Source organism: Centruroides vittatus, unplaced genomic scaffold (assembly GCF_030686945.1).
Source record: "Centruroides vittatus isolate TY-2023 unplaced genomic scaffold, ASM3068694v2 contig_1035, whole genome shotgun sequence".
Taxonomy (NCBI): domain Eukaryota; kingdom Metazoa; phylum Arthropoda; class Arachnida; order Scorpiones; family Buthidae; genus Centruroides; species Centruroides vittatus.
In genome coordinates, this window is record NW_027120673.1 from 1,615,457 (window position 1) to 1,636,693 (window position 21,237).

The 21,237-nt window shown below is 30.6% G+C and overlaps 1 protein-coding gene across 1 annotated transcript in view; it reads left to right on the forward strand.

Moving 5' to 3' along the window:
• The window catches only part of LOC136969315 (vesicle-fusing ATPase 1-like), a 69,359-nt gene that overhangs the window by 28,662 nt on the left and 19,460 nt on the right, over nt 1-21,237 (forward strand). Inside the window, exons 7-13 of the mRNA XM_067263445.1 lie at nt 5-60; nt 3,671-3,759; nt 3,900-4,042; nt 8,573-8,772; nt 11,468-11,542; nt 11,636-11,801; nt 11,900-12,087. Coding sequence (XP_067119546.1) covers nt 5-60; nt 3,671-3,759; nt 3,900-4,042; nt 8,573-8,772; nt 11,468-11,542; nt 11,636-11,801; nt 11,900-12,087 — 917 coding nt within the window. The remainder of the gene's footprint in view (nt 1-4; nt 61-3,670; nt 3,760-3,899; nt 4,043-8,572; nt 8,773-11,467; nt 11,543-11,635; nt 11,802-11,899; nt 12,088-21,237) is intronic.

Sequence of the window (21,237 nt, forward strand, 5' to 3'; positions counted from 1 at the left end):
TCAGTTGCAAGTTTAGAACAGTTGAAAGGAGATGCAAAATCTTCATCTAAGCCAAGAACTGTAAGTAAAAAAAAGTGTTTTAATGTTAAGAAATGTTTATATTAATGATTTCAGTTTATAAAAAGAATAGATAAATTAATTTATTATATCAATAGTAATTGTTATCAAAGCTTAGAATCTTAGTTAATGACAGAACAGAAATTTGTGCTTTATGTATATTGTCAGGGTTCACAAAAATATACAAGTAAATGTTATTAGTTACAACTAGACAAAATAGAATTTTTTTATTAATAACAATTCACTCACCAGTAATCACTTTGCTGTTGTAAGAGAGCTCAGTAATTCTGATGAACCACAGACTATGTCAGCTGGAGCATCAGCTCCTAGCATGCAATGAAGTCTGTGGGAGGAATAAAGCCAAGAGTGAATGAACCCACATCTGTTGAGATCTAATGATGGTGATAACACGATCCAAATGTAATACAGCTCGGGTGTTGCCTGGGTTAACAAGGTCTGCACTCATAAGTTAGGCAGTGGCTCACATTCAAAAAATGTCAGTCTCCTGTGGTCACCAGTGGTGAAAGCAGCACTGGTCCAAGTATGGCTACTGCAATGCCCACACCAGTTGTGGGAAACCAGCCTATCCTTGAAGTCTCTGAGGCAATCTAGCCACAGACCACTAAGGGAGGTAAACCATGCCAACAGATGAAATGGACATCAGAAATGAATAAGTTTATCATCCATACTTACTATACCATCACAAAACTCAAAAGAGACATGACAGCATACAGACAACAGTTACATAACTTATTTTCACAACATTATCTTCATCTCACAGCCACTGTACAAAGGGTTGTTGATCAAAAAAGAACAATTCTACATAACAGTCTTATACCACAAACAACAAATTGCAGAACAGTTACACCAACAAATATTTTCAACATCAACAATGATCACATAATCCTTCAGGATCATCAAGATAAATTATGTATATAATAATAATACTGTAATTTTCAATTTACAGTTTTGAGATTGTGTCAAACTCAATAAATAACAAAACCTTGCTATAAACATGATAATAGACAAACATATATGCCAGGGTGGCCAAATCCTGTTGCAACAGAAGCCATATTGCCTATCAGAAATACTCAAGAACCATATCTATTGGAAAGATATTTTACATAAATTAAAATACAATGGTTATCACTACTCTACAATAGATATCATGTTCTATACTAAATGTCACTGTTATTTTACTTTGCTTGTATCTTATGACTAGCAAGATAAACATTTGTCTAAGTCCTTTGAATTCACAAATGTACATTCAACTTTCAGTTGCCTGTTCATGGTTGTGATTCGTGTGTTTATCATGCTATATAAGAGTCAGTTACAAAAATTGTATATGTAAGTAGTATGTACAAAGTTTACAACGTGAAATTGTGTAAATATTCAGGAGCTACAGTAAGAGTCTTAAGGCAATCTTCATGCAGCTTGCAAGGTACAATCTAGTCACTCTAGATACATTCCATTCTAGTCATCCTTTTCTCTAGTGAAGTGTATTTGCATATGAATCATGTAAACTACACTAGCATTACACTGGTCATTGTCAGTCAAGTTTTCTCTCTTGTACAGTGACATACAGTACATTATCTTATAGCTGATGTTTAAAGATACAGCATATTTTTCAACTGACAGATGGCAGCAATTTTGTCAGAACTTTAAAAGATGTGATGTCGTCATGGGACTAAACAGTTCTTCTAGTCTCTATCACAATCTCCAAATTTTTATTCTGCTCATGCTCAGTCAGCATAAACTGCTTTAAATTGGAACTTGTAGCAAGAGTTTATTCAAAAGTGGTGATTTGGAAGAGGAGAATGTTATTCAGTGATGAAAAATTAAATTTTTATATTTATCAGATATCATTTTATGATTGACTATGTACAGTACAATAATTAATAAGTAATAAATACAAAATAAGTTAGAAAAACAGGTTGTACAAGTTATAAAATTTAATGATACTTTATGTAATCAAAACCAAAAAAAAAAAAAAAACAAGACTCCAACCCTAGAAGAATGACACGTTTTATACAGTAACACTGGATCAGTTTTAATTTACAATCCCTCTTCAAAATGCATATGTCATGCTTTATTCTGTAAAGAAAAAATAAAGACAATTTGATCAGTTGTAATTGGATTTTTTGAACTTTCCCAACTTTCCCCACATCCAACTTACTTCTAATATAGTTTTAAGTTAAGTTTATCTCCACAAAAATCTGTCAGATATGAAAACTAGACTATTTACAAAAATTATGACAAAAGATTCTTACAAATAACTTGCCTAACTGTCATGACAAAAAAAAAAGGAAAAATCTCAAAATCTGCTTGCTAATTGCACTCTTAGGAACTTCACCTTGCTTGCTTACAGTAGCTTCATCTCATCTTTCTTCAGTCTTGTCAGACCTTTTATACTCTGTGGTGTGATGTAACAAACAGCTGTGCCACTCCAACTCATTTACATATATATTCTAACAATATTTTTTTTCTTCACAATCTTTTGAGCATTTATCATTACCAAACTTACAAAACCATTACTTTTGATTTTTTTGAATTGGTCACAATTGGAATTGAGAGACCATTCTTTGATTCTGATTTGGAAATCACTCAATCCTAGATGCCATAGTAGATTGGTGACATAAGCAGTATGAGTATCAGTCATGATAAGACTCTTATTTTTTTTCAAATTCAGATTTTTCTCTTTTGGTTGGGTGTGGAGTTTTTGCCCTTTAACAAAATAAAACATTCTCAAAATAAATAAATTACGAGAACTAAATAAAAACCCAAAAATAAAAGTTAAATTTGGATCATCTGCTTACAATTCTTTATATTACACTATATTTAACTGTGTAATCTGTCACATACATAACTCAGAATGGATAATAAAAAGTATTTAATTATTTATATACAGGTATACCTCGAGTTACGTCGTTCTCGATTATATGTCGTTTGTCAAAAAAGTATATGGAAAAATAAAAATCAAGTTTAAATCAGTTTATTCGACTTTAAATCCGTTCGCCACAAACATCGAAGTCGTAATATCACTAGAAAAGCGTTAAAAGCACATAAAATCATATTAAAATATGTATATTTACAGTAAATGTTAATATAATCATCATAAATCCTTGAGAACGAAACATGAAAACATCTGTGTTCCTGTGTTGTCGTCTTATTTAGTGGTCTTTAAGTGTTCATTATTGGCGTTTAGTTACGACGTAAGTCGAAACTACAACTTACATCGTAACTACACAAGTAAATTTGACTTACGTCGCTTCTCCTGGAACCAATTACCGACGTAAGACGAGGTATACCTGTAATTAAAATTTATATTTGTTTTATTTTGAAAGAAATTAGCATTACAAATGATTAGATATTAATTACATAGTAAGATTTTATATTATTTTTGAAAATACCTGATTTCTGCAATAATTAGAAGATATCCTCTCTAATTATATCAGAAAATTTTTGTAAATGTTTATATTTACTGTGCACAAAGTTTATGTTTAATATAAGACATATTGAATTAAAAATTAAATTTGCAATTAGGCTGAACATTCTCTTACTATTTGGTATTATTTATTATATGTATTGAAATAACTTGTGGTTTACACTACAGACTAGAGTTGGACTTGTTCTACCAGATGCATCAGTTGTTTTTGAGAAATCAGAAAATGCATTTGTGAATCTTATTGGTCAATCTAAGGGGTAAGTACATAAGTAAAAATTAAGAATACATGTTTGTAATTTTTTTATGATTGATATCAGCCATATTTTTATCAAGTAAAATTTAGTATTTATATTTTAATAAGTATAAATTTTTAAGTTTCTGTTTTTGTTATATAAAGAAAGGTTGTTCGGCAATCTATCATCAATCCTGATTGGGATTTTCAGAAAATGGGAATTGGTGGACTGGACAAAGAATTTAATGCTATTTTTCGTAGAGCATTTGCATCAAGAGTATTTCCTCCTGAAGTCATTGAACAATTAGGTAAACATAGAATAAATATTTGAAGTTCTGCAATAATTAAGAAATAAATTTATATTTAAATACAGTCAAACCTCAGGAATCAAACTTAATTCATTTCTAAAAGTAGTTGAAAATTGATTTGTTCTCAAACTGAAACAAATTTTCCCATAAGAAACAACATAAAATAGATTAATCCATTACTGACTCTGAAAACAAAATCTTTTTTTTTTTTTATTTTTTTTAAGTTGTATTTTATGCATGAAAATGCAATATAATATCTATTCTATATATATACTAAAAGCAAAATATTCTGTCACCTCCAACCAAAACCAAACTCATCAGTTTACAAAAAAAAGTGCTGTAGAGACTCAACTCTGCTTGGATGAAATATAACAAAATCAATCAAGACAGACAACCAGTACTTTATCTACACTTTCCAAAATATTGTTTCAATTCCTTTGATTTATTAAAAATATAAACTCTAAAACTAAAATATTTACAAAATATTAACAAGTAATATACTCTTTATATCTGACTTTGAGTGATCTATCAAGGCAAACAAACCAAATAACAACGAATACTAAACCTTTATTTTAGCTTTTTTTAAAAATTCCATTTTTAACAAATCCATATGCATTTTGCCCTTTCTAACAGGCCTCATCAGTGGATCCTTTGATTTAAATTTTAATTTAAATTAATTAATTAATTTTGACTTATTTTAAATTTTAGTTTGTTTTGGTGTTAAAACCATAGTTTTAATTATTATTTTATTATTTTTAGTTTTAATTAATTGGCTATCTAGTGTTAATGAATATTAAATTAAATATCAATATATAATATATCAATAAATTTTTATTTATTTGGAGTTTTTAAGCACTTTTAAACACAGATTTGTGGATGTCATTTATATTACACAAATGTCAATTAACATGGTTTTTATTCATTTGATTTAAATTTAATTGTGACGTACTGAAAAATGGAAGTAGTAATTTACCCGCATGTACATTTAAATCTAATTTGAATAACATCATCATTGGTACTACGTTTCATGATGTTTAATGACATGAAGTGATCTCAGTGATACTAACATCTGAATTGGTAGGCTTGTCATTGATTGGTCAGGTATCACAAGAAGTATATGAAACTGACTGTCTGTCTCTCTTTCTAATCTGTGGCTAGCTCTTGCCAAGTATCTTGTTTGGCAATTGAGTTATTGTATGGCAACAGAGACAAATATGACGTTGAAAATTTTGTTCATAAACCAAATTGTTCAAAGATGAGGCATTTGAAACCTGAGGTTTGACTGTATTAATAAATGAGTATTTTTTAACAATAGGATTATGAATTTGTCCCAAAAGTATTTCAAGATATTGTTTCTAATTATTAAAGTATTTTCAATAGTTTAGGATTTTCTATTAGAAAATACTTTTAGTTAAAAAATTCTCAATACTGTAATGTAATTGTAATGTACAGCCTTAATTTAATAAAAGAATTTTATAATCAGTACATGACTGATAATTTGAATATTATCTCCAATGTTTTTTCCACAATAATTAAAATTAGCAGTAGTAAAGTTTCAAATACTTCCTCTTATTATATACTATTTAAGGTTGTTCACCTCCCTGGAAAATTGTGATCAGTCTTGAATTTTGGGCACCATGAAAAAGCTGTGAAATAGCTCAGAATTTTGGTTTTGGTTGTGAATTTTTTATTTTATAATGAACATTATTTAGATTGAATTATTATACAGGGTATGTCTGGAAAATTCCCAAACTTTTAAATTAATGCACTAACAAGTGCCACTAAGCAGATGATGCTTATGTTGATTTCTAGCAGTAACTTTGGAAAATAATGTAGTGAAAACTGTAAGTTCATAATTTTCTTGGTCATTATATTATGTCTATTTATATCATCACATGTTTAACTTTTTTTAAAAAATTTGAAATGTGCTCATAACATAATCACACATCAAACTCTAAAAATCTTTTACATGGACATTTAAAATGTTAAAAACAACATTTGAGAATGAACCATTAGATCAAACTCAAACTTACCAGTGAAAATCTGATACTTGGAAAGAGAGCTACTGGATGCTTCATTACAACTGCTGACACACATGCACAGCTGTTAATTCATCAATTTTTGGTGAAATGGAACAACAGCCGTTCCACAGCCTCTTTACTCAATGGACCTTGCACCAGCAGACTTTCTTTTTATTTCCTAAATTAAAAGAATAACATTATAAACAAGGGAATTGAAAGCAAAGCAAATTCTATTACTTTGTTCAATTTTTATTTTTTATTTTAACAAATAATACTTATGTAGGCTCATGTAAAATAATAAATATATTAAATTTTTGTTATAATCTTAATTACATCAATTATTATTTTATGACTTTCTAAAAATTATTCTTTACCTGAGATTATTGTAACATACAGTGTTTAGGATGATGTAGCCAGATGGACTATCTTAGTAGTTGATTAATATGTACTAAAAGTTTTTACAACAATTACATATTTGGAATGGTTTTCATCATATATTTTGTGTTTGTTTGCATTTTCAATAGGAGTATAGTTATTGAGAGCTTATGTGGAGCCTAGGAGTAGAGAAAAACCCCTTTTGCCCTTTGGTGAGGGCTTTTTTTTGAACAAATGAAGTACTAGATGTTTCTTCATTACTATAAACAGTTTGAACCTTTCTTTTTTTGTTAATAAAAATAAAATTAAAATATAGGTATTGGATCTAGTACAGGCCCCTAAGCTTTTTCCAGGTCCATGGAAAACTTCCTGGCTTCTCTCTCAATGGCCCTGGTCAATGCCATCCAGTAAATCCTCAATTTAATGAATTAACTTACAGTATTTGGAAGAAGGAATTTAATGGACATTTCAAAATATTGGAATGTCCATTGGAATGTCCATTAAATTATATTGGAAATTGGACATTCCAATTTCCAATATAATGGACATTCCAATATCCATTTCCAATATTTGGACATTCCAAAATATTTAGAATGTCCATTGGACAATATAATGGACATTCCAATGGACATTCCAAAATATTGGAATGTCCATTAAATTGAATACAGATAATATCTGCTAGTTAGATTCTGTGCTAGTGCCATTTCTGCCAGTTTTGGTTTCAGTAATAGTAGAAAATTGTGAAAATTAACTGTTTTGTTTGCTTTCTGTTTAATTTATGGTGTAACACTTTAAATGATGGTAACATAAATTGTAATATGGAAGAATGTAATTTTTAAATGATTACCTTAATAAGGGATGTTATAATTTTTATTTTAGTTCTCTGAGAACAGAACTATGTTTATAACAAGTTTCAAGTTTCACTGAATAGATTCCAGGTAATAGAAAATTACAATAAATAAAAGTAAATTACCCATAACAAGAATGAATAAATGAAATGATTTTAAAATTACTTCATTGTGGAAAATAAGGAAGAAATGCCAATTTTGAAAATATAGAATTTTGTTTCTTAAATTTGAAGTCCACTGAATTGAGATCTGTTAATTCAAGGATTTTATATTACTGTTACTGTTATTAACTATTGATTTTCATTGAGATTTGCACAGAAATTAAAACCAAAATGAAATTGTTTATTTTGCAATGGAAATATGAATTATAAAATCATCAAAGGGCTTCCTGCAAAGAGTTAAAAATGAACTGGAAAAACTGGAAAATAGCTGAGAAAGTTTCTTATGGATTTGAATGGGCATCCTGTATTTGATGTTTGTTATATTTACTATCTTGTATTAATAATTAATTCTGATTTGTATTCTAACAATTTAAATATTTCAATCAAGCAAAATTTTAATAAGTTTATTTGTAACATGTACATTTTTGATTAACTAGTAAATAAAAATATATCAAACTTTAACAGTGAGCTTTAGTGGAAATAAATTATGCAGTTCATTAAAAAAACGTCAGAATGTGTGTAGAAGTTGATCTAATTGTTTGACATATAACAGTTAGACCAACTTAAATATTGCAACTTAATTTTTGTCAGAATGTGGATATAGCGAAAGGATGGTGTCGAGCTGAGACAAAGAAAGAGCGGACTAAAAGAAGGATTGCACGTTTATTACATAACACACGTTACAACTAAACTAAAGTAACAACCCGGGGTAACAAAGACACTACCCCTTGACAGAGTTCCCAGAACTCCACTCATCCCCACATAGCAGTAGAGAGGGCACGATGATTACAGGGGTAAAGGTCACCTTCACAACTTCCTAACAATTTTTAAAAATGTAACACAATTTAAAATAACTTTTATATAAACTTAGTTTCCAATTTTAATATAAAAAACATTTTTTATCTATACTTGTATCCATTTGCAGAATGATTTTGTATCATTTTTAATTTTATTGGAAAATATATATTGATAATTTAATGAAAATATGAGTGTTTATTAAAAAAAAAAAATTGAATCAAATTCACTTAACTTTATAAAAGTATTTACCAATATATTTCATTTTATGTTTTATTTTGTAAATAATGTACAATGTTATGAATCATTTTTTTAAATATATATATATAGGTTTAAAACATGTTAGAGGAATATTGCTTTTTGGACCTCCTGGTACTGGAAAAACTTTAATGGCTCGCCAAATTGGACAAATGTTAAATGCACGTGAACCTAAGATAGTAAATGGTCCTCAGATTCTAGATAAATATGTAGGAGAATCAGAAGCAAATATAAGAAGGTTATTTGCTGAAGCAGAAGAAGAAGAAAAACGAGTAAGTAATTTCTTGCTAAAGCTAAGGCTGAGATTGACAGTTGTCTAATCCTGTTTTTTTAAAAGTTGAGACATTTTTGTGTAAAAGTTGTATACACTTGCTTTTCATATTTTCTGTTATACTTGAAACACAAAAATTATTTCATGTTTATTAAAATGTTCTTGTAAATCTCAAATATTGTTAATTTTAAAAATACCAGTTGGTTTATGGATTTCATATAACTTAAAATTTCAAAGTTATGCTATTGATCAGTTTGATTCAAAAGTTTATTAGCATGTGCAGTTGTTCTCTTTGAATCATCAGAATGTTAACATCGAATGTAGTAGTTCTAAAAATGGGAATGTAAAATTCCAAATAACACTTAATATAATTAAATATTTATGATTTCTTCAACAGTTTCAAGTTTTCATTTCTAATACTGTTATACTGGTTTTGTTTAGTAATCTTTAAATTACTAAATGTAAATAGTCCTTTACTTAAATTAAGTAAAAGACTGTAGTAATCTTTCATTCTACAAGAAATTAAATTAATTTAATTTATAATTACTAAACTTAGCATAAGATGGTGACCTAACTACCTTATTATTTACCATGGTATAACACAAGTTTATTACTTAATACATTGCATACTCAAGTGTTTTCATATTAATAAATCTCATCGTAATTTTCTTTCATGAAAAAAGCAAAAATCTTTTTTGCAATTAATTATATATTTTTCCACTTATTATCCAATTTAAAATATTTGTATAGCATTTACTTTTTGAATTTGTTTCTGTATTTTTAGAACTTTAACATTTTCACCTACCAGTTGACTCAGTTTTCTATTATGTGAGCTTCATTACAATGTGCTGATGCAGTTTTGCATCATCCATACACTGAAATTTTAGGTAAATGGAGCATGGGTTATTTTTCAAATGTTAATTATTACTACCAGGAAGTGTGAGAAGTCCTTTTGAGTTTATATTTTATTGCTTAATTTTTAATTTTCCAGGAAATATTTAGTTATAATAGTCCTCAGGTAGACGCCAATGACTCAATTTCATGTTATCATTTATAAATTCCATAAAGATTGCTCAAAATAATAAATTTTTAACCTGTGTAAAACAGTGACATATTTTATGAAAAACAAATCAGCATATTTAGTACAATTTTGCATTATAATGAGTGGTAGTAAATATGTTAATTGTTGACTACAATTTTGTTTTGGCTAATAAGTAATATATTTTATTTTATTTATGTGCCATGTAATTGTGTGCTTCTCTCATGTCATTGTTCAATTTTGAATATTTTTGGCTATTTCTTTAATTTGTTTGAGTTTTAATTTACACAAAGTTAATAAGAGATGGCACCTCTAGCCCAAATTATTCAAAATTTAATTATTAATAGTAGTGGTAAAGTAGCTTGAGCCAATGTTTGGCTTATAACAAAAAGTTAGAAAAAATATATATAAATGCAAATGTCATAAAATATATAATGTTGGTGAGCTCTGTTTCTATGCTCTACTGAACATATAACTTTTTTCAAAATTGCATCATTATAATGTTGTCTTGAAACATGCATATTTTAAATTTAAAAAAAAGCGTCAATTAGACATTTGTTACCAATAAAGTTAATTTAAACTAACAGGACCTCATTAGGTTGAATAGTATGGCAAAAAAATCCATTATTGGTAATTCATAATACATCTTATACTCTACTTGTGATAATTGTTATTTTGGACAAGTTCAAAATGTAAGTACAAATTTTAAATGATATATTATTTATATTTTATAAATTTTATAAACTTCATAATGTATAATGATATTTAAAAGAATTGCCTCTACGTACAATAAATGAAAAAGATAGTTATAGAAATTTTTTGATTCAAATACAGGGTCATTATAATTAAAGTTCCACTTTGAAATGGCCACAAAAGGAAAATTACTGGACATAATGTTATCAAACTTGGTAATAGTTTACAGGAAATTATGGGATTTTATTTTCCACAAAAAAAAAAAGTTCAAAAACTTGCCACCAGTGGGAATGGTGCTGTATGCAATATTGTTAAACGAAATAAGACATGAAGACATCGGTTGAAAATGTTTTTAATCACATCTAAGTCGTGTTACAAAGCATGTTCAATGTGGCATCCAACATTTTCTGAAAGCAAGTTAAATTCCTCCTGATATGCTAAGAGTTACTGTTGAGAACACAGTAATGTGACTTAACTTTCTTTCAGGTAATGGTGGACGCCACATTGAATACGTTTTGTAATACGTTTTAGAAACGATTAAAAACATTTTCAACCAATGTCTTTGTGTCTTATTTCATTTAACAATATTGCATACGGCGCCGTTTCCTGCTGGTGGTGAGTTTTTGAACTTTTGTTTTTTGCGGAAAATAAAATCCCATATGATGTCCTATAAACTATTACCAAGTTTGATAATATTCTGTCCAGTAGTTTTCCTTTTATGGCCATTTTAAAGTGAAACTTCAATTATAATGACCCTGTACATTATTATAAATTTCAGTAAAAATTTAGTTTGTAATTATCAGTGTAATTTTTTGATTTTTTTAAAACATTGTTGCATTATATGTTGCACATACATCAAGAGAAACTTTCATAATTTTTCTATATCATTATTTTTCTTAGATCTGATACACTATAAGTCTTATGTTTAGATACAAATGATTTATATAGAACTTTTATATAACAGTTGGGACCTAACAGTGGACTCCATATTATCATATTTGATGAAATTGATGCAATTTGTAAGGCAAGAGGATCTGTGGTATGTTTATTTTATTTGAAATATTTCTTAAAAAATTCAGTCAATAGAAAATGAAGAGAAAAAAATTCATTGCAAACATTCAACATATTTTAGGCTGGAAATACAGGAGTTCATGATACAGTTGTTAACCAGTTACTTGCAAAAATTGATGGCATAGAATCCTTAAATAATATTTTGGTTATTGGGATGACAAATCGTAGGGATATGATTGACGAAGCATTGTTGCGACCTGGTCGTTTAGAAGTACAAATGGAAATAGGTAATATCTTACGTATAATTTGTAAAAAGTTAGTCTGTATTGTAAAAATTTTGAATTTAAATAAATTTTTATTTTGCACTGTGTTCTTTATCAATTAGGATTACCTGATAAATTTGGCAGAAGCCAAATATTAAATATACATACAGCTCAGATGAGAAAACATGGTAAATTAGCAGATGATGTTGATATTAAAGAACTAGCTGCCCTCACCAAAAATTTCTCAGGTGCTGAAATTGAAGGATTAGTACGAGCTGCACAGTCAACTGCAATGAATAGATTAATAAAGGTAAGAATATTAACAAGCTTAAAGATATAAAGATTTGAAAGAAGTTTTTCACAACAATTAACAGTTAATTACTGTATTTAAATCAGTAGTAGTAATGATTAAATGTAATAATCAGTTTTTATTAATAAGAAATTTGTTAATTTTTATTATATATATGCACTTATCCCTTGGTTAATAATTATTTCACTTAATGACTTTTTGCTACAAATGGTTTTGAAAAATTATGTCACTTTTTGGATGACAACTCCATTTTTTATTTTTGATATTATGCTTTTTTTACCAGAAAAACTTTTAAGAAACATGTAATAAAAAAGAATATTTTGATATTGTAGTTTTAAAAAATGCATTTACCAATTTATTCTAAGTGCACTTCACTTTGTTGTACTGTACATATGGTAATTTCTATGTTTTAAAGCAGTAATTTCCAATCTTTTCACTTCAAAGGACCTGTTTTTTTTTTTTAAATGACTATTTCAGCAGACCCCAGGCTTTGAAAAATCTATTTACCAATCTATTGATCTATTCAATAAGCTGAAAACTTACTCATTTTATGAAATGGTTGGTGCTGTTTTGTTGATACTATGCTTTGAATTTCAGGTTCAGTGGTGAACAGTTTTAAGTGTAGATCAGGTTTCATGTTCATCGTGTTTGTGTATTTTGATTTTATATAAAACAACTGAAAAAAGCCTGTTCACATAAATACTGTATGTAATGGAGAATGGTATTAAATATCTGTTTTGATGCCAGTTTGGGATACTCATTTTTCACAGATAATCAGAAGTCTGAATGAAATACAAAATGTCTAGTACTTGATTGCTTGCTGTTCTCTCTTTTGGTTGTATGTTCTTTGGAATTAAGCAAAAATTTGCTACTGAAAACTTATCATAAAAGAACACTTTTTTCAATGGAAAAAGTAGATTTTATTATTGTCTATTTTGTATAAAAGGAAATGCATTTTGACTGTATGCCTCTCTTCAATCCTTATTATACATAATGATAAAACTATATAAGAAATTACAGAACATATTTAATAGTTATTTATATTTTATATACATGTGTACAACTCATAAAAAAAAATTTTTAGCCAGTTTTTATTGGTTTTAAAATGTTTGTTTTTACTCTTTTTATTTGTCAATTTTTTCTATATTTTAAGCATGGTTTATTTTTTAACACCTAGTTATTCCAGCTGTCACCATTAGTTATATTACAGGTAATAATTTTTTTGTGTTTTTTTATCAGTTTGTATGCATATGTGAAATATAATAGTTATTTATAAATAACTATTATATATTTTCTGTAATTTGTTACATAGTTTTATCATTATATATAATGACTGAAGAGGGGCATACAGCCGGAAATGCATTCCTTTTATAAAAAAAATAGAAAATAAAATTGATTTTTTCCATCAAAAAACATGTTCCTATATGATAAGTTCTTTGTAGCAAATTTGTGCTTAATTTCAAAAAATATACAAAAGTGCCTCATTCATTAGAACCTCAGTAACTCTGTATGACACCTCAATGAGATGTCACACAAAAGTTCAATAAGACTATTTTCCTTGCTTGAGTTAAATCTTACATTTTTTACATCTGCATGAAATGGATCTCTATTTGGCATTGGCATTGTTATTGGCATTAGGAAGAAACTATTAATCCCTAAAATTGTTCTTCAAAACCTGGCAAATGTTGAACAAATAGGTTTCTAATTTATTTGGAAAGATCATCATCAAACACTGCAAGAAAGTCACAGAGTTTCAGAAAAGATTCAAATACATTGTTCTGCATTCATTCAGACAACAAGTTTAATTTCATGATCATGCCTTCCATTTTATTAAAAATAGTACAGATCTCTCTTGCAGGCTGAAATTTAGGCCATTCAGTTTTGTAAAAATGTCAGACATATATGTCACCATAGCATAATAAAAATGCAAGACTGCATATATATGTATTTTTATTAATACATATAAATAAACATAGTAAGAAAGTGTATATTTTTTATTTTTGGGGGGTTTCTAGAACGAATTAATCAAATTTCCATAAAAACCATGAAAAGTTACTGAACCACTCACTCCCATGATTTATCATGAAGAAATAACTATATTTCATCAGACAATCCAAATATGCAGGAATGCAAGAGTAGTCACTAATGAACACTGTTTATCTTCTCACAAAAAACACTAAAAATATAGGAATGTAAAAGATTAGCATTTATAAATTTGCTATTTTCACAGCTTCATCCAGTTTCATCTTCAATTTTTTTTGGCATCTTTCTTGCTGCTAATGATTCTCTGTGTTTGAAGCAATCTGATATTTGGTAAAATGACTTGAATATCTGTCTTGAATCCTCTGTACTTTCCTGACATTGCAGGAACCCCAATCAGTACTAACTCATACACATTTTGACTATCCAATTTCATTTGAATTATGAAATCATTCAAACTAGTAAAAGTAAATTCACTAGTAGTGTGTGTTGGCAAATAATTTGTAAAACAAAAAATGTTCACTAATTGTATCATCAAATTTGTACCATATGAATGCAAGCAAATAAGTTAAGTCTTGTTAGAACTGTGACTGTTAGGTCAGCACCATGTTGACAATGCCCAAATCAGGACTGACACCACTGTGACCATTAGGTCTGTATGTTAATTTCACATGAGCGGTCGCGTACGTAAACAATGGGTTTGGGATGAAGGAGGGGGTTGAGAGACGGCACATCAGAAATAATGCACTCCACTACACATTTAACAAAAATTAACAACAATTTATTTAACATAATGATTTTACAAGAGCGAAACATAAATGGGAGAGTTTAGTTTATAATAGCATAGGGGAGAGAGAGAGTTTACAAACTTGGACACTTGTTGATAAATACCTGGTTGGTCAAATTGGCTTGATTGAAGTCTTGATACTGTGAATCATCTTGATGAAGGGATGGAGTGGTTTCTGCTGGTTTGGGTGGGTTTAGACTCCTTGATGGTATAGTTTGCTATCAAAGGTTTGTTGTTACAGGCATCTAAAATCCAGTGAACGGCCGCGGTCAGAGTGATCGGTGATGGGCTCGACTAGAATATATTCACACAAAAGGAGGTTGATTGGCAAACTCTGCGTTCATCATCTGTTCTTTACCCTTTTATTTGGGGGCCATCCCTCTGGCATTCCAATGCCCATTTTTGGTGAAGTTGTCTGTCACACCAATCTGTGATTTTTGTCTCCATTTTCCCTGATGAATAGTTCTTTGGAAGCTGTCTGTGTCACTCATGGAGGAAGTACAGTCCAAGGGAAAAAGTTCTGAAGTTCCTGAACAGTATCTATGATATCTTTGCCATTATAATTTGGCAAAATGAAATGCATAAATTCAAAAACTTAAATCGGATGAATTTAAATCAAATAAATTTCACTAGCCTGGGTTCTCACAGAACCATATAATTGCAAAGAATTGTCCTGACTTTTGAGCATTTTTTCCACTAGTTAATTTTTAACATTATCAGACATGTCTTTTATTTACTGCTTCAAAGTGGTGTTTGATAATGAAATCATATCACAATTCTTTCTACTATATCTCCATGCATTCTATAGGTAATTTCTTTGGAAGCAGGTAAAATTAGTCCCTCTTCTATTGTATATAGTTTTTTGCTTTTTGCTATTGACTAACACATCATAAGAAGCTAAACAGCATTTTTATTATCAGAGCCAGTTGTTATTTTTTCTGTTGAATTTTGTCTTAAAAACAGTTCTTGCCATCTTTGAAAATATGAAACAGGTTTGTTGATGTGTTCTTTGTTTCATTTCTAAATTCTAGCAAAGTTTGGCTGATTTCATACTTTCATTAGACAATGTTTCATAATAGAACATGCTATGGCCACTGTATATAAATCTAATGGATATGTATTCATCACAATACTTATGGTTTTTGCTTAACCCTTTCCATGCGGTTAGGTACCGATCGGTCCGTATCACGTGACTTCTTTGTTTATCAGTGATGTGAAACGGACCGATCGGTCCTAATTAAAAAATTAATCAAAAACTTCGATTAATTTGCGTTATATTCGAGTTTTTCAGAGATCTTAGCTTTGATTCGCTTTTCTGTATATCGATTGACTTTGTTTAAGCCAATAAACGTTTTGTTACCACCCCTGGGCCATAAATATTTTGGTAAATACATCCCCTACTATTCTACAGTAAATTTTCGCAGTTAACTACACAGTTGGCTAAAAACAATCAAAGGGAAACTCCTTCTACAGTTTTATTGAGTCTCTTCTGTCTTTGTTGACGTTACTTTAACTAATCACAGACTTATGAAACGAAAAAATTGCCACGAAAAGCCCCGTCTTCAACCTTCGAAGTAAAATGTAAACAATTACTGTAAATTCGCTTTTTAAATCGATTTTTAATTGTAATTAACTAATTTAATGCACTTTGACATTAAATCAGCTAATTCGACAATATTTAAACGAGTAAATATGTTTTTAAAACTATCTAGCGATAAATATTCCCGGGAAACTCCACCTTCCTATAGTAAGTCCATGGAAAGTGTTCGCGCTGTTAATTTGGCTTTAAAATTTTTGTCAAATGAATTCATATATATTTTGAATACATTTAATTATTTTACAAAAGTAAGAGCAAAGCTCTACGACTGACACAGTCGTACAGCTGACTAATCGGTGACGCTTCACGATAACAATCGACTACTCTCCCAGCTAAGTAATTAGAGACATAGTGTGAATAATGACAATAACTTCTCCCCCGCTCTAGGTAAAAAGCTGCGGTTTGTTTTGTTTAATAGAGGACAGATGTTTCTATCTAACAGATGTACAAAGTTCAGCGATTCTCTGTAAATTAATTTTTTTTTTTTTTTTTGTTCGTAACCTTCAAATTTGTTCGTAAACTTCATATTATTTTAAATAAGTATAAAACTAAAAATTATACAATCGTAAACTGTAATATGTTTTTAATCAAACACAAAAAACAGATTGAATATAGCGCGATATTGAAGTGAAATATCACGATTTAAAAAATTACCCAAAAAACGCAAAAATGCGCCGCATAACGAATTCCACTATTTACTTAATGCTAAAGGTTTTTCGCATGGAAAGGGTTAACTGATAAGTCAGTGTTTTATCATTTGAACATGTTGCACCTTTTCCTGTTTTATCACTATGTTTTTCATTTTCACATGCTTTTAGTTTTTATCGTCAATCTATAACCATCAGGATATCATATTATCAGATATATAATATTTTTGTCACTGATGTAGTTTATACAATTGAATATTAAAATTCAGGAATCATGCAGACATGTAAGCTCTGTGCATTGGTACCAATTACTTAATAATAATTGGGTGCCACTGTATATTCCAAATGTTTTTTCCATGTGATGTAATTTTGTTGAAGAATGATTTCATACTGGATGTGTATAAAGTTTTGGACCTACAGTACTATGATTGCTTGACTGTCAGGCAATTATTAATTAATAAATACATAAAATAGTTTGAGAAAACAAGTGTAATAAATATTTTTTTTTACTGTTATATGAATGCATGAATATAATATGTAACTTTATCATATCCATGCATTCTTTTAACAGTAAAAGAAATAATTTGTCTGAATAATATTTATTAAACTTGTTAGTGTAAGTTTTTTAGAAGACCATGAATGCTTCAATCTGCCTTAACTGTTTAGTGGTATACTATCACACTGCTGGCATGCTGATCTGGGATCTATTACCAATGGTTCCCAATCTATTACCATATAACAGTCAATCGTCCAGTAAAGTGGGATGAGGGATATTTCTGAAAATTGGTATGTTCAGGAAATCTTGTATTATGTGTTGTCTTTTGTGACTGGGCTGCAAATGACCCTTTCCAGCAAGATAATGTTTGGCAGTTCATGACTAGGAATTCCCAGGAATGTTTGTCATTTTGCCACCTTTCTCCTGATTTGTCATTCATAGATCATTTGAGGTACTAGATGAAACTTTAATTTTGGCATCTACAAGTGTAAGGAATCTGAAGCAGCAGATACACATCTGTTGTAGGATAGCATATGATGCCTGCATGCCCAACTGTAGTGTTTCATGTATCCATGCAAGAAGAAAACCTTCATAGTACTAAAAGTCACTTTAAACTATACCATTGTTCCATGGGAAATTGTTCTTTGCTATGATATTGTTAATCCTTACATCTGCTCTAATAAAGTTTCATTTGATTCCAACTTTTTCTTTTTTGTGCATAACATTTTTGCTAATGGGTGTTTTTTGATTTTATTTCTTACCAATAATAATAATAATAATAATAAGACACCATTAAGCAATCGTGGGCTCGAAAGGCACTCCATGGCAGGCATCCTTATGATCTGGCCCAGGATTTTGTTGACAAAACTGCGTCAAACAGCTGGTTAGCTCGGGGATGCCTCTTTGGGGAGACGGAAGGATTCATGATTGCCATACAGGATCAGGTCATAAATACTAAAAACTACAGAAAACACATACTCAAAGATACAACACTCACAAATGACACATGCAGAAAATGTCACATTATGCCAGAAACTATACAACACATCACCTCTGGTTGCAAGCTCTTGGCACAGACAGATTATTTACACAGACATAATCAAGTAGCAAATATAATACACCAAGAGCTTGCAAAGAAACACAAATTAGTAGACATCCACGAGTCATACTACAAATACATTCCACAGACAGTATTGGAAAACAACACACACAAAATGTACTACGACAGAGCCATAATCACAGATAAAACAATTTACCACAACAGACCAGACATTACACTCATTGACAAACACAATAAAATCACATACATTATAGACATATCCATTCCAAACACTCACAATATACAAAACGCATGCACTGAAAAAATTAGCAAGTACACAGAACTCGCCCAGGAAATAAGGCATCTGTGGAGGATGGATAGGGTGCTTATTGTACCTGTTGTTCTCTCCTCTACAGGTGTCATATCACACACACTACACAAAAGCCTGGGCACATTAGAATTGAATAGAAACACATACATCACACTACAGAAGGCCACTATATTGAATACATGTCATATTGTGAGAAAATTCCTGAATACAGACACACGCACTGATACACTTCTTTAATTTCTGTTTTGGTTACTATGCCTTGACTTTGGTCCGGCATAGTACACAGCCACCAGTGTTAACTGAGTATATCTCACTAAAATTTAAAAAAAAAAAAAAAAAAAAATAATAATAATAACTCTCCTGTGGTCACCACCTGGTCGTGGTGGGAGAGCCCAGTAATTTTACTGATCCATAGGGCAATGCAGGCTGGAGCACAAGCTCCTGGTAGGGACACCCATGCCAGTAAGGTCTATGGGGAGAAATGAAGCTAAGAGTGACCACACACCCACATTCTGTGGAGATATGTATCATGGTAGTAACCAGATCTAAATGTGATACCGGCTCGGATGTCGCCCGGGTTAACAAGGTCCGCGTTCATGGGTTAGGCAGAGGCTCACGTTCGAAAAATAGGCCACAGTCTCCCTTGGTTACCGGTGGCGAAAGCAGCACCGGCCCAAGCATGGCTACTGCAATGCCCTCAACAGATGTGAGGAACCAACCTAGCCTTGGTGTTTCTGTGGCAATGCATCCACAGACCACAAAGGCTGGAAAACCACGCCAACGGATGAAATGGACAACGGAAATGAACGAGTTTACCATCCGTACTTATTACACCATCAGAAAACTCGAAACAAACACGACAGCATACAGACAACAACTACACCATAGATTCACACAACAGTATCCTCACCTCACTGTCACCGAACAAAGGGTTGTTGATCAAAAAAGAACAATTATACACAACAACCTTATTCCACAAACAACACTTGAACTTATCAAACAACAGGTTGCTGATCAAATACATCAACAGACAGAAACATCTAACATTAATGAAGATCATGTAACCTGTCAGGATAATCCAGCAACAAGCATTGATAATAACACACATACAACAATTACCACTAATGATACTACAGACACTTCCTCATCCATCACTGATAACATAGACATGGATTTAGTTAATACGCTCTCACATATATTTCAGGAAACACTCACTAAATATACAGGCACAGATCCCACACAACGACCACGAATACCAAAAATCAACACGTCGAAGGAAGTAGGAAAAACACTAAATTATGTAAACACTCACTTACTACCACACTACATTCATTCAATTTCTACACTCTCAGACATTCATACATTAGTTTATGCTGGGGCAGTCGCAGTAGTGACACACCATGGACTGAAAGTACATTCACAGACAAATACACAGAAAACACAATGTTATCACAAGCCTGCCTGGCAGAGAAGAATAGAAACACAAATAAATGACATTAGACAGCAATTAGGCAGGCTGACACAATACACTAAAAACAACATAACACCCAAATTAAGGAAACAGCTCAAAAACATTTTCAAGAAAATAAAAACACACACAAAACATGAACATCACAACACACGCATCACAGAATACATTGATACACTAAAACAAAAACTTGCTGCCAAAGCACGTAGACTCAAACGATACAAAACATGTACACTACGAAAACAACAAAATAAATTATTTACAACAATGAAAAACTCTTTTACAGACAAATTAATAACAAAGCAAACACTGATACACAGCACAGTGGCACACCAACAGAAGAAGAACTTACAACATATTGGTCTTCTCTTTGGTCCAGTGCTGTCATGCATAATGCTGATGCAGGCTGGATCGAGGAGGAGAACAGAAACTTGCACAACATACCAACTATGCCCTGTGCTGAAATAAACATACATGATTTCCAATACACTGTTAACAGAACACACAACTGGAAGACACCTGGTGTAGACAACATTCACAATTTCTGGTACAAAAAGTTTACATCACTGCACCAGGAACTAGCTAAACACCTAACACACATCATCATCAATCCACAAGACATGCCAAATTTTCTTACTCAGGGCATCACCTACATGAAACCTAAAAACAACAATACCACAGACCCCACACAATACAGACCAATTACATGTCTTCCAACGCTGTACAAGTTATTGACATCCTGTATCGCAAACAAAATATACAAACATATTGAAGAACACGACATTCTAACGGAACAACAAAAAGG